A 14,358-nucleotide genomic window follows, 5' to 3' on the forward strand; every position below is an offset into this window, starting at 1 on the left:
GTACGTCAAGGCTGTATATTGTCACCCTGCTTATTTAACTTATATGCAGAGTACATCATGAGAAACGCTGGACTGGAAGAAGCCCAAGCTGGAATCAAGATTGCCAGGAGAAATATCAATAACCTCAGATATGCAGATGACACCACCCTTATGGCAGAAAGTGAAGAGGAACTAAAAAGCCTTTTGATGAAAGTGAAAGAGGAGAGTGAAAAAGTTGGCTTAAAGCTCAACATTCAGAAAACTTAAGATCATGGCATCTGGTCCCATCTCTTCATGACAAATAGATGGGGAAACAGTGTCAGACTTTATTTTTGGGGGTTCCAAAATCACAGCAGATGGTGACTGCAGCCATGAAATTAAAAGACGCTTACTCCTTGGAAGGAAAGTTAAGACCAACCTAGATAGCATATTCAAAAGCAGAGACATTACTTTGCCAACAAAAGTCCGTCTAGTCAAGGCTATGGTTTTTCCTCTGGTCATGTATGGATGTGAGAGTTGTACTGTGAAGAAAGCTGAGTGCCGAAGAATTGATGCTTTTGAACTATGGTGTTGGAGAAGACTCTTGAGAGTCCCTTGGACTGCAAGGAGATCCAACCAGTCCATTTTAAAGGAGATCAGTCCTGGGTGTTCATTGGAAGGATTGATGCTGAAGCTGAAACTCCAATACTTTGGCCACCTGATGCAAAGAGTAGACTCATTGGAAGAGACCCTGATGCTGGGAGGGATTGGTGGCAGGAGGAGAAGGGAATGACAGAGGATGAGTTGGCTAGAATAGCATCACTGAGTCGATGCACATGAGTTTGGGTAAACTCTGGGAGCTGGTGATAAACAAGGAGACTTGGCATGTTGCGATTCATGGGCTCGCAGAGTTGGACACGACTGAGCCACTGAACTGAACTGAAACTAAAGCAATTTGTCTCACTTGTGAAGTAAGTCAGACAGAGCAGGAGAAATATCGTATGACATCCCTTATAAGTGGAATCTAAGAAGAAATGAACAAATGAACTTAGAAGCAGACTCAACAGACTTAGAGAACAAATTTACAGTTGCTGAGGGGAAGAGAGAGTAAGTTTGGGATGGACATGTGCACACTGCATATTTGAAATGGATAATCAGTAAGGACCTACTGTATAGCACATGGAACTGTGCCCAATGTTATGTGCAACCTGGATGAGGGAAGTTTGGGGGAATGGATACACACAACCACACACACATGCACACATATATCCCTTCACTGTTCACTCCATTGTTAATCAGCTATGTTCCAATACTAAATTAAAAGTTTTTTCAAAAAATTAGAAGCTTATTTTCCTGTAGCCATTTATTTTAAAAACTGCTTCTACCTAACTGCCTACTTGTCATCCCAATAAGCTACTTGTCATCCTAATAAGCTGCTTGTCATAGCCAATAGGCTTCTCAGACTTAATATGTCCTAAACGTCATTGCCCAGCCCCCTCACTTACTCCTTTTCAAGTTTTTTCTATCATAGTGAATAATGCTGTTTAGAGCAAAAATCTAGAAGTTAACCTTGCTTCCACTCTTTCCTTCATACATAATCCAGTCTATCAGCAGGTTCTGTGAGCTTTACCTTTGAAGTACACATGTCCTTAATCCAAATGCTTTTTACCATCTACAGCTCCGTTGTTCTCATTCTAACCCCATTCTCACTTACCTGGACTATGACTATAATAGTCTCTGAACAAGTATCCCTGCTTCCACAGTTGGATTGGATAGTTTTATCTTTTCGCAGTAGGTGAAGTGACTTGGTTAAAAAATGTTGATAAAGGTCATATCATTCCTCCATTCTCCAGTAGGCTTCCATCACACTTAGAATAAAATCTGAAGTCTTTACTATAGCTTGAAAGACTTTGCCTAATTTGGGTGTCCAAGAATTATTTATTGGAAGACTTAACCATTAGCTGAGTTTTGAAGGAGGTGTAGGAGTTGGCTAAGCAAATAAGAACATTTTCTTTACCCACTCACCTGTATCTGGTTAGTATGTTACTTCTCTGTGTACCCTGTGTATAAATACTCTTCTGTAATTGCTACTGTATCTTTCCTACAAATTCCTTGAGAACAGTTACTCTCCCTTATTTATTTAGCCTTGTACTATTGGTGTCTAGCACCTCAAAGTCATTTGGTAAATGCTTGTTATATAGTTGGCTGGAGATACGTATGCAGATACAGATCTATCTATAGATTGCTATGTTTAGTGAATAACTTTGGAGACAAGGCACTGGGAGTGAAGAGGCTGGAGCTGGGGAAAAGGGACGGGATATCTTAAAATTTAAGACAAGAAAAAGGACTCGCGTCAGCAGTTTCCTTGAAGTTACCTTATGCCTCTAAGAATCATCTGTTGTATTACCTTTGGCACATGACCTTTTAGCACCCAAGTTCTCAGATAATATTTAATATTCTCATGAAACTAAGCTACATATAACTTTGGATACATTATCAAACATGAATGCAAACTAAAAAGGGATACTTTGTAAATTTAAAAATGAATAAATGCATATTGGTCACTTGAGCACATATAAAAGAAGACTTAGAAGTTAATTATTCCTTATTTTTTAGTGGAATACCGGCAATGGTGGATTTTGCTGCTATGAGGGAGGCAGTGAAAACTCTTGGAGGTGACCCTAAGAAAGTCCATCCTGCCTGTCCGACAGATCTCACGGTTGACCATTCCTTGCAAATTGACTTCAACAAATGGTACTTTAATACTGATATTTATAAAAACAGACATGCAAGTTGACTGCCAGCCAGTCCACTAGGAGTATATGGTATAGAGGAAAGGGAATAGAGATAATTTGTGCCAGAGTAAAGTTTGCAACATTTAATACTGACTAATATACAAAAAGAAAAATTGGTGAAAATTGATGGATTGGTGAAATTTATATTTAACTAAGTCTGAGTTTAAAGTGATTTTCCTGTTTGTGTATTTTGCTGCCATTTTTATAGAAATGTATCAGCCTAGAACCTGCTTTTCAAAGAGTGGGTATCTGAAAAAAGCCTTCATTTCCTTTTTGTTTTTTAATTTCCCTTCCAGAGAGACTCTAAAGATATGAGTGATGGACGTCTTTAATTATATTAAATTGATGATTGTAAACACTGAGCTTACTACAGTTGTATTTTCCTTCCACTGAAATAAATTTTCTTACATTTAAATGATCCTTTTGATCAAAATCAAACTTGAGAAGACATGATTATGTTTTCATGCACCAGCTTATTTAGTTTCCCTGGAGTAATGGAATAAGACAATTTATTAAAGCTTTTGCTGTAGGTTAAATTCTGGCTCCCAGATTCTTTTAAGTTGTTAGATGGGGGGGAAGATCAATTTTGCTACTTGCCACAAGTTATTGTAGGAAAATGATTTTAATGGGCACTTAGAATTATTTTTTTAATCGTCGTAAATTAACTCCCCTCCTTTTTGTAATCTGAGATTTGCTTTTAAAACCTGATTTAAATGATACTTTAACCTTTGAATAACATTCAGTTGTTACTTCCAGATAGCATTGCTGGTGTGTGCTTTTTGAAGAGCTAAATTTCTGTCACTTTTAAATGGTTTTATTTTGTCTCCTTTTTTTTTGGAATGATAGTGCAATACAGAATGCTCCAAATCCTGGAGGTGGTGACCTACAGAAAGCAGGAAAGCTCTCTCCACTTAGAGTGCAGCCTAAGAAGCTTCCCTGCAGAGGCCAGACTACCTGCCGAGGATCGTGTGATTCTGGAGAACTAGGCCGAAACTCAGGAAAATTTTCTTCGCAGATTGAAAACACACCCATCCTATGTCCTTTTCATTTGCAACCAGTGCCTGAGTATGACATGTTTTTTAAAATATTTGTTAGTGCCAAGTTATTTTTCAGTTCTCCTTCTCCTCCTGATCCCAGTTACATTGCCTTCATATTTATTGTGCTTCCTGTTGTACTGAAAGAAGCAAAAATAATTAAAATGGTAGTCTCCAAATACCATAATCTATTTCTGTTTCTTCAGAAGAAAACTTTTAAGAATTTTCTATAAATATATTTAATTTTTGTAACTAATGTAGGCAGAGAAATATCTTAAACTGAGTTTTTTATTTTAGTGAATTTATACCATTCATTCACATGCTCATTATTCATTCACATTTCTTTTGTAGAAATCCCTACTTATATTTTTTAGCTTTATTTTCCTTCTAGGAGATTTCTTATTCTTTCTTATTGCATTGGGACCTCTGTGTTAACAATATTCTCATTATCACATGTCACAGACTTACTGAGCTGTTTTAGAAAAGCAGTTTCCTAAATGGTACTGTGGAAAGTAGTAAACCAGTCTGGAAAAGAATCCTTTTCTTAAGAGTTGGTTAAATTTCCTACTATGTAATTTTTTCAAAGTAATAAAAGCTCCGTGATACGTTTTTGTATACTATAAAGTTTCCAAAGTCTTCAAGAGAGTTATGTTGTTTGTCCCATTGTTATTATACTATCAGATCTTTTAAAGGTTAGTTAAAAATAACTTAGACTTTTTCAGGTTTAAAAAATTCAGCAAATTTAAGGTATAGGTTAAGGATATTATGAATGCATATTTCATCATAAGTGCCAAATAGTAACATTTAAGTCATTTGTCCCTAAACTAGATCTTTCAAGTTATAGGTGGTTCTCAGTTTTGTGCTCAGTATTGTTATAAAACCTTGGGTTATAAGTGACCTCAGATGCTCTTCCTAAGAATTGAGTATAGTCTGTGGGTCCTTTGCTATGTCAATTCTATGTAAGTACTCTATTCCTCTTACCTAATTTTCCTGGTTTTTAGGGACTTGTTGAACTTTTGAGATTGATGTCTCTTGTTTAGAAATTAATTTTCTGAAAAGGAAAATTTATTAATTCAAAAAACCATTGATTTTTCTTGGTTATCTTTTTATAAATGGTATGAAGCCCTAAGGTGGTATGTTTTTATTTCTAAAAATCCAATCTGGTATAACATTTCTGTTTAATTTTAACTCTAAATTGCAAAATATTAAAACTAGATATTGTCTCGCTGTATGAAAATAGTAACTCTTTTCACGTGCTTTAATGCATCAATGAAGTATTGTAGACAGAAAATGGAGGGGTAGAGAATTCAGAGCATACACCTGGCACTTGAAATCATTGCTTAATTTGGAGTCAGGTTATGAGCTAATAAATGTTGGTAAAGTACTTTGTAGCTTTCATGTACTATGGAAAGCTAAAATAATTGGAATGGCTCTAGAAAGCTTTGTTCCCTGAGGTCCTAAGAAAAATCTCATTAAGGTCTGCTATGGCTTCAGATGATCACTCAGCAATGAATTATTAATCTTTGTTTTAAAAAAAGTTGACAACTAAACAACTATAATTATCTGAACCCTGGAGGACATGTATAATTTAGGTTATATTGATATTCTAGTCAAAACTTAAATCACCAGCTGGCAGATGAAATAAACAACTTAAAGCCGTTAGAAATCATTTTTTTTTAAAATATCCATTAGATAAAAATAGTTTCCTAAAAATGGCAGTATGTTTACTGCTTGGCAGTGAATTGTTTTTATCTCTTAGTTTAAATAATTTATATAAAATATAATCCATGTAAACTAAACTAAAACTTTACATAAAGTAGAACCTTCGATTTGTGGTGGGATGAATACAAGATTTTTGCCCAAAACTCTTTTTAAACTTATAAAATGATGTTGTTTGTCACTGCCACATAGTGATAATTAACAATCATCTCCTAGTTAAAGTGGTATAAGTGTCAAGTGGGTGGAAACATACATGCTTATTGTACATTCATTAAGGTAACTACTCTCCTTTTTCCTTGCACTAGAAAATCCAACAAAGCTTACCATGCTACTTCTAATATTTTAGCCAAATCTCACAGTGATGCATATTAAGTACAGTTTGGGACACTGGTGTGGATGTGACTTAAATATTAAGCCCTTGCAATAGCTTTCTGGTCTTATTTAAAGCAGAACTTCATTGTTGAAAAGAAAATAACTGATTCTGAAAAGTCTAGTAAATTACTATTCTAGAATTTTAAAAATGTGTTTGTATGTAAGTGCATAAGAATGAAGACTTAGAAACAAGACAGCTCTTTTCTATAATACATCCATTTAATGCCAGTTTTTTTTCTTTTTAGACCTGAAACAGTATTAAAAAATCAAGAAGTAGAATTTGGCAGAAATCGAGAGAGGCTTCAATTTTTCAAGGTATAAATGATTTGGGGGAAATTTTTTAATAGAAGTTTATAAAATATTGAAAGGTACAATTTTTTAATATTTTTAGACCAGAAAATTTTAAATATTAGCAGTAGAACCCTTTTTTGCCTTTTTCCTTCAAGTAAAATCTTAATCAGAAACCCTAGTATATAATAAAATATTAAAAACAGTGGCTCTAGTTCAGGTGAGCCTGCAGAGTCTTCTACTTGAGCCTTCCCCTTTTTCTATCCCTCAAAATCCTTGGAACATAGTTGAAAGCTGCTGTTTATCTGGACTGTTAGAACATTATTCTTTGACTTTATTTTGTCTGAATAATCTGCAAAATGAATACATGTAGGTTTAGTATCTGCATATTTGTTTTTATGTATTGTAAACTTGGACCATAATGAACATTGGTAAAATATTTTCCATTTCAATATTTATTTATGTGTTAATTGTGAACTGAATTCAGATATATGCTAACAGTTGATTTCTTAAATTTGAATAAAATATAGTGGAGTTCAAGAGTTTTTAAGAATGTGGCTGTGATCCCTCCTGGAACCGGAATGGCTCATCAAGTAAACTTAGAGTATTTGTCAAGAGTGGTTTTTGAAGAGAAGGACCTCCTCTTCCCAGACAGTGTTGTTGGCACAGATTCTCATATAACCATGGTGAATGGTTTGGGGATTCTGGGGTGGGGTAAGTAAATGACTAAATACATTTAATTCTTTTGAGAGAGGATGTCAGGAACATTATAAAAGAATGTAAATAGCAGGGTCTTTATAGCCTATTTGAGGCTGTTTTTTCACCTATAACAGTTAACAACAAAAATTAAATCTAAATTCAAGTGTTTGTGGACAGTGTGGCGTAAGAGAGAATTTATGAAAAGAACAGTGCACGGTGACCAGCACAGCACTGCCGTTTGTGGTGTGATTAGTGATGGTGGTCGGGAAGATGCCCTGGAGAAAGGAATGGCAAGCCATTCCAGTATCTTTGCCTAGAGAATCCCATGGCCAGAGGAGCCTCGTGGGCTACAGTACAAGGGGTGGCAAAGAGCTGGACAGGACTGAGCGAGAAACACTTTCACTTTTCTAATGATGATGATGTCTGTGAAGGCGATGTGGCTACTCCTTTGTTCAAAGTCCTTCAAGTGGCTTTTCCTGGCCTTCTTTATAAATCCAAATTTCTTCACGTTTTTAATAGGGTCCTTGGCAACTTGGTGCCCCTAGCCATTTACCCAAACACATCGTAAAGGCTTGTTTATTTCTCTGAGTAGGCTGTGCTCTTACACGTCATGGCTTTGTGCCAGCTGTTCCCTTTTTCAGAGTGCATTTACTCTTTTACAGGGTTTTTAAATTGTTGGCTTTTAGCTTCTTGAGATTGAGGGGGGCTGGGTTCTATGCATATCTGTATCTTGAGCACAGTACAGTAACTAGCATTGTAGACACTAAGTGTTTTCTGAATTTAAAATAATGGTAAAAGTAAAATTTTTTCAACCTTGTGAGTGAAGTCATTCTTTTGAGAGGACTTGAGTTTCATTATCTACAATGATAGCATTATAGCAATTCTGTGTAAGGTACTGTGTTAAGACAAACTCATGAGACACTAGAGATTTAGATGTTGAAAAGATGACTTATCTTTCAATGCACCATACTCATATACCTGTGTTTATTACATTAGGGGTTGGAGGCATTGAAACAGAAGCAGTTATGCTTGGCCTGCCAGTTTCTCTTACTTTACCAGAGGTGGTTGGATGTGAATTAACTGGTTCATCGAATCCTTTTGTTACGTCCATAGATGTTGTTCTTGGTATTACAAAGGTAAGCTAGAATTTTACTAGCTGTATAACTCAGTAGACATGATTTTGTTTTGTAAGTGGAAGAGCCCCATGCAAGCAGGCATTTCAGTTTATCCCCTTATCCTCAGCACTCTGGTGCTGGTATTAGCTTTGTCATTGTAGTTGTCACCATAGTAATACTTTATACTGGTAAGTACAAAGCAGTTTGTTGTGTCATCGTTCCCTTGAAGTGTTAACTCATTTATTCTTCGTTACAAGCCTATGAGATTGTACTGTTAGTATCCTCATTTTAATTCTGAGACAAGGTAAGGATTAGTGACTTAACCAGAGGGTCATAGGGTTGAATATTAAGTATAGAACAAGAATTCTAATCGAAGCAGTCAGGTTCTTAAGTCCATGCTCTTAACCATTATGCCTTATTGCCTCAGTAAATACTTGTTGCCTACTTGAATTTTAAAAAATCCCACTTAGGAAATGTCTAATTGCATCTCCTTTAATATTTAATTGAATCATTTGTCTTCTGGGAACTATTACTGTATTAGATAATACTAAAAACTATGGGTAAAAGTGTGGTAGTGTCAAATTTTTCTGTTGACTGTTTCAACATTTTTATAAAGTCACTTTGCCCTAAACCTGAAACTAACACATTATAAATCAACTCTATTTCAATACAAAAAGAAACTATAGAAACTTTTTCTCTGAATTTTTAAAATGTTGGCTGCATGCGTTTAATACATGTAATCTAGGGTTTCTTAAAGACAATAATTTGTAACTCGCCACCCTAAATTTCATTTTCACTAACTTTATTGTTATGATTAAGTCCCATTTCATTAAATGAAGGAACCTGGCAAATGTTCCAAATAGAATTCATATTTGGATCCCAGAGTCTCAGCATTTTTGCTTAGATTTCTGGGCTGAAGTCTTTTAGAATACTCCGCAGGGAAAGAAAACGGTATTGCCTCCTTCTCACCATTTAATATTGATCCTTCTTCCCTAATTAGAAAAAAAATTGACATCTTGCAGAAATGATTGAATCAGTGTATGGTAACAAAAGATCAAGAAGTTAAATTGAGAATTGAAGGATTATTCCTAGAGGAAAGGAATAGGCTATTATGTTTTTTAGAAAAATCAATTCTTTTCCTTCGCATATCCTGAAAACTAATGCTGCTTTTTAGATTCCTCTGGCTGTATTTTTTCTTAACAGTGTTATACATCTACTTTAGACATTTTTGCTTATTGATAATGAAAGTTAAATCTATATGTGTGCGTACCTTTTTGAATATTTTGTCCCTTTTTGGAGGTCCTGTTCTAGTCATATCTTTATAGAATTAATCATTGTTTTTCAAAATGTATATTGTGGTACCTCATAAATTTGGTGAAAGCAGCATTTGACTTGGTATTTCTAATCTATATTGCTCTTACCATCAAAAATACAACAGTGAAAATAAACATGTTTCTTTTAGGGTTGAGTTTCTGCATGTATAAAAAGGTTAGGATTAAATGATCCTTAGTGCTTCTAAAATGTTAGAGCTTAATATTATTCATAGACTGAAGGTTGTTTCATACTTAGTCATTGTCCTGAGCACACTCCCTGCCATTCTGCAACCATTTTACAATTCAGAAAAGCTGGGTAGCTGTTTTGGTTGCCTGGTAATAAAAATAATTTTAGAAGGAATTAAGTTTGAAGCCATATGTTAAATTCTATCAAAATGAAATTTACCTATAATTAATGATGCTGTAAATATTTGGACCAGTATTTGGAATTTGAAGAATCTTTATAGCAGTATATAATTTTTAAAACTTAAATACACAGTTTCATCAGTATATTAGTATTTCACTAAATCTAAGACGCTTTCATTGGCTAGAAGCTAAGAAAAAAAGAAGACTGCCAGTTAGCAGATATATAATAGAGTCTATGGTATACCCTGATATCAGAGACATTTTGAATTTTCAAGCGCTTTTTTATCCTACTAGTAACTTTGGACCACTCTTCTATTGACTATTTGCTTTTAGCTGGAAACCAGAGTGAGTTGATGTTTCATAAAAATAACAGAGGACCTCTTTCCTTCACTGTCACTAGTAATGGGTTAAAAATTAGATTTTATGGTTTTCAGAGAATCCATGCTAATTTTGTATGTGTTTCTATCTATCTCTTTATATAGCATCTCAGGCAAGTAGGAGTGGCTGGAAAGTTTGTTGAGTTTTTTGGAAGTGGAGTTTCACAATTATCTATAGTAGATCGAACTACAATAGCAAACATGTGTCCAGAATATGGTGCTATCCTCAGCTTTTTCCCTGTTGACAATGTGACATTAAAACATTTAGAACATACAGGTAAGATGTAAGATGACTAGGAAATATTTTACAATAAATTACTACCTTGTACATGTTATTTAATATTCATGATATGATCTTATTTTGAAATAGCAAGTTTGAAATAAACTGCATCAGCTGTGCTTAAAGAGTGTTGTATCCTCAAACTAGTCCACTGTGACCCAGTACAACAATTTAGAGAAATTATTCAAACTGCTGCTCTTTGCTTCACTTTTTCCCCATAATAATGGATACCTTCACCCTGTTAGTGATCAGACGTTGCAGTTTAATGTAAGTCATGCTTTCCCACATTCACCATTGTTGTCTTCTACATCCAGGAAGAGAGGAGTCACAAGACAAGATTATTTGAGAACCAGTGCTCTCTCTAAAGAATAAGCAGCACTTAATTTTGTGTAAAATAGCATAGGGTTACAGGTTCCAGATTCTTATTGTAGCCTACTTGACTGGCAACTTTGACCACTCTTCTGTTGACCATTTAATATAGAAAATACGTACAAAATGAGAACGTGTTGGTTTTATAAGACCCCTGTTCTTTAAAAGTCAGTTTCTGTATTTTTCAAGAGGTCATTACTAAACTATTGATACTAATCTCTAATCATTAAGTATATTGGGGAGATATGTTCTAGTATTCAGTTTGGGGGTGGATTATTTTAAGTTTTGAATCAAATGGCAAAATGGATGGTTGGTCATTTGAAACCTTGGAGGGAGTGGTCCTCATAGAATTCAGAGTTTTCTCTAAACTGTTCTTTGGGTTGTAGAGTGGTTCAAGAGAGAAATGCCTCATTCTTCACATTAATATGAGTTAATGTAGTAATGACTATTACTGAGTAACAAATTGTCCTAAAACTAGTGGCTTAAAACAGCAATGATCATTTATTGCTACACGGTTTCAGTGGATCAGTAATTCAGACAGGGCACAGCCAGGATGGCTTGTCTCTGCTTCGTGATGTCTGGAGCCTCAGCTGTAAGACTTAAAAAGCCAGGGCCAGGAATCCTGAAGGCTTGTTCACGTGCATGTCTGGCTGTGAATGCTAGCTGTCAGCTGGGAACTTGGCCGGGACTGTCAGCCAGAACACCCGTATGTGGTTTCTGCATGTAATCTGGGCTTTCTCTCATGGTGGCTTTTCAAGGGTTAGTAACCCGAGAGAGGAGGGTTGGGGGAGAGAGAGAGGGTGCATTAGCCAGCTAGAAATCACATTGCCTGCATTTGGGGAATGAACATATTTTCTGCCTCTGTCACATTGTAAGAGAACATATATCTTGGGATATAAATTGTGGTAGTAATTGGCAAATACAATCTACCACAGTTACTTTTCATCAGGCTTACGGATAACTACCAAAATGTTTAATCGGAAGCTTTTATTCTTAACATCTAAATTATTTGAACCTTTGGAAGATGCTGTTAAATCTCTCTGCTCTCTAAAACTGTTCTTTCATTTACTTGACTCATTTTGACTGGTACACTAGCAGTGTTTGTTGTTTAGGGAAAGTACTGAATTTCGTCTTTCGTGGTGGTTATGAGTAATTTATTAGGTTCAATTTCATCACTGGTTTTTCTCTTGCAAACAATATTTTTGTGAGTATTATATAACTGGCTCAGTATTTTTTTACCTTGTCTGTGATGAGTAGCTCTTTTTAAAAAATATTTATTTGTTTGGCTGTGCTGGATCTTAGTTACAGCATGCAGGATCTTGAGTTGCAGTGTGCGGGATCTAGTTCCCTGACCAGGGATCAAACCTGGGCCCCCTACATGGGGAGCACAGAGTTTTAGCTACTGGACCACCAGAGTGATTGAGTAACTTTTAAAGGGGGGTTCTGGTATGTATTTTATAAAGTAGAGTTTTCATGAAGAGCAAAATTTTTACTATTGTTATTATCAATTTATAATATCAATATTGTAATTGTAATATTATAAATTTGTAAAGAAATCTTTTCTGAGTGCTTAGTTGTAAGTAACATCTGTTTCTTACTCATCATTGAAGTTCAGCATCCTTACTCCCAAAGATTCAGAAATTCCTGACAGGATTTTTTTTGTTTTAATCATCTTTTTAGGTTTTGACAAAGCCAAACTCGAGTCAATGGAAGCATACCTTAAAGCTGTGAAATTGTTTCGAAATGAGCAAGATAATTTAGGAGAACCTGAATATTCCCAGGTATCTACAAAATAACCCACCTAATAGTAGTTAAGACTGTAAATTCTAGAGCCTGTCCTCCTGGGTTTGAATCCCAGCTCTAAGACTTACCAGCTATGCAACCCTGGGTACTTTTTTAGCTTCTTTGCCTCAGTTCCTTATCTCTGAAACATGAGGATAGTATCTGCCTCAGGATTTTTAAGAGGTTAAATGCAAATTCATTATAACAGTTTTAAGAACATAGTAAGTACTCAATAAATGATAACAATTATTATCTAATAAGAAGATAGTTATGTAGCCTTTAATGTTAAACATATCTTTATAGTCTAAGCAAATGTTTCTGTGTTGGAAACTTTTATTGAGGTAGGTAGAATTTACTTGCAGGAAAGTTTTAATAAAATTCACTTTCTAAAAGTGTGTCAGGGATCTAAATCAGGTTGGTGTTGTTATTGGTATGGTTAACTATTAAGCTCTTTTTTGTTAATTTCTTCCTAGCTTGTGTCCCTGCTTCCTAGCTTGTGTCTGTTAAATTGTATGATTATTTGCCTGTCTTTCCATTGCCAGAATACAAGTAGGCCCCATGAGGACAGGAACTTCACCTGTTTTGTTTGGCACTCTATCCCTAGCTCCTAAAAAAATGCCTGGCACATAAATGCCGGATGTTCAGTAACAGGTGAATTAGTGAATATATATAGGTATATTGAATGCTGGATAGAACCCATCGGAATTGAATTTGTGGGACATTTGGGTAAATCTTTGAACTTCTTTGATTATTTTCTGGTCCCTTTCTGCCCTGTTTATTGAATCTAGTGCTTTGTCCACATTTTTTTTAGAGATGTAATTAAAGGAAAAATTTTGGTGGTATAGTGAAATGGGATAAATTTGCCTATTAAAAAACTTGAGCATATTATAAGAAATAGAATTAAAATTCATCAGAATGTTCATTTCAAGAGAAATTCACATACTAAAGGCACAGACTAGGATCACCTGGGTTGGTGAAACAAAGGTGTAAAAAAAGCAGATGTTTCAGTTGTGATGAACCAGAATAAACAGGGCTGTTAAATAATGATGAAAGCCATAGTGAAGAGAAATTTAATTTGAATTTATTATACCAAATGAAATGTATATTGGAAAATGGTAGAAATACCAGAAGAAATTAAACAGAAACCTAGCTGGGAGGTGGGATTTTTATAAAATATGACTTAAAAAAAAAAGAATAAAAGCATGGTCTGCAGGGGCCTGGCTAGCTAGATGCATTAGAACCAGGATTAGCAAACCCCTTTTTCTGCTCTGTCCCCCCAGAACCCTCTGTAGACCAGACTTAACATCATGCAAGCTGAGAACAGAAAAATGTTTACCAAGGCTACCCATGTTATCACAGAGTAGGCAAAGGATGAATTTGGACATCAGAAGCAATAAAGTGACAGCTGGCACAAGCATCTACTTTATCACCAGGCATTTGTGAAGACAGTCTTACCTTTGTCGGGGGAAAAACATTTGAGAAACAAAATATTTTATGTAGACTATATACAGTTGGTGTTGCGGTAGTTTGTGTACTGGTCTAGTCTTTTAGCAAATTTTTATACGTTTCATAAATAGGTTTTAATGTATTTATTTCTTGGGAGTGTATGTCATCATTGAAACAGATTATATTAAAACGAATATGAATATACTCATTCTGCATCAGAAAGTAGCACTCAAGTTGGAATCTGTACTTATGAATTCTAATTCCTTTTCTCCCTCTCTCTCTCATTTTCTAGGTGATCCAGATTAATCTGAATTCAATAGTTCCATCTGTCAGTGGTCCAAAAAGACCTCAGGATAGAGTTGCTTTGACAGATATGAAAAGTGATTTCCAAGCTTGCTTAAATGAAAAGGTAGATTACCTTATTTGTCAGTACACCTTGTGCTAA

General features: G+C 35.2%; 1 protein-coding gene across 1 annotated transcript in view; it reads left to right on the forward strand.

Moving 5' to 3' along the window:
- The window catches only part of IREB2 (iron-responsive element binding protein 2), a 53,297-nt gene that overhangs the window by 20,672 nt on the left and 18,267 nt on the right, over nt 1-14,358 (forward strand). Inside the window, exons 4-11 of the mRNA XM_010843281.1 lie at nt 2,575-2,712; nt 3,600-3,818; nt 6,124-6,193; nt 6,697-6,880; nt 7,862-8,001; nt 10,142-10,313; nt 12,366-12,466; nt 14,206-14,322. Of these exons, the coding sequence (XP_010841583.1) occupies nt 2,575-2,712; nt 3,600-3,818; nt 6,124-6,193; nt 6,697-6,880; nt 7,862-8,001; nt 10,142-10,313; nt 12,366-12,466; nt 14,206-14,322 (1,141 nt within the window). The remainder of the gene's footprint in view (nt 1-2,574; nt 2,713-3,599; nt 3,819-6,123; nt 6,194-6,696; nt 6,881-7,861; nt 8,002-10,141; nt 10,314-12,365; nt 12,467-14,205; nt 14,323-14,358) is intronic.

The sequence above is a fragment of the Bison bison genome, unplaced genomic scaffold (assembly GCF_000754665.1).
Source record: "Bison bison bison isolate TAMUID 2011002044 unplaced genomic scaffold, Bison_UMD1.0 scf7180017864181, whole genome shotgun sequence".
In the NCBI taxonomy this organism is placed as follows: domain Eukaryota; kingdom Metazoa; phylum Chordata; class Mammalia; order Artiodactyla; family Bovidae; genus Bison; species Bison bison.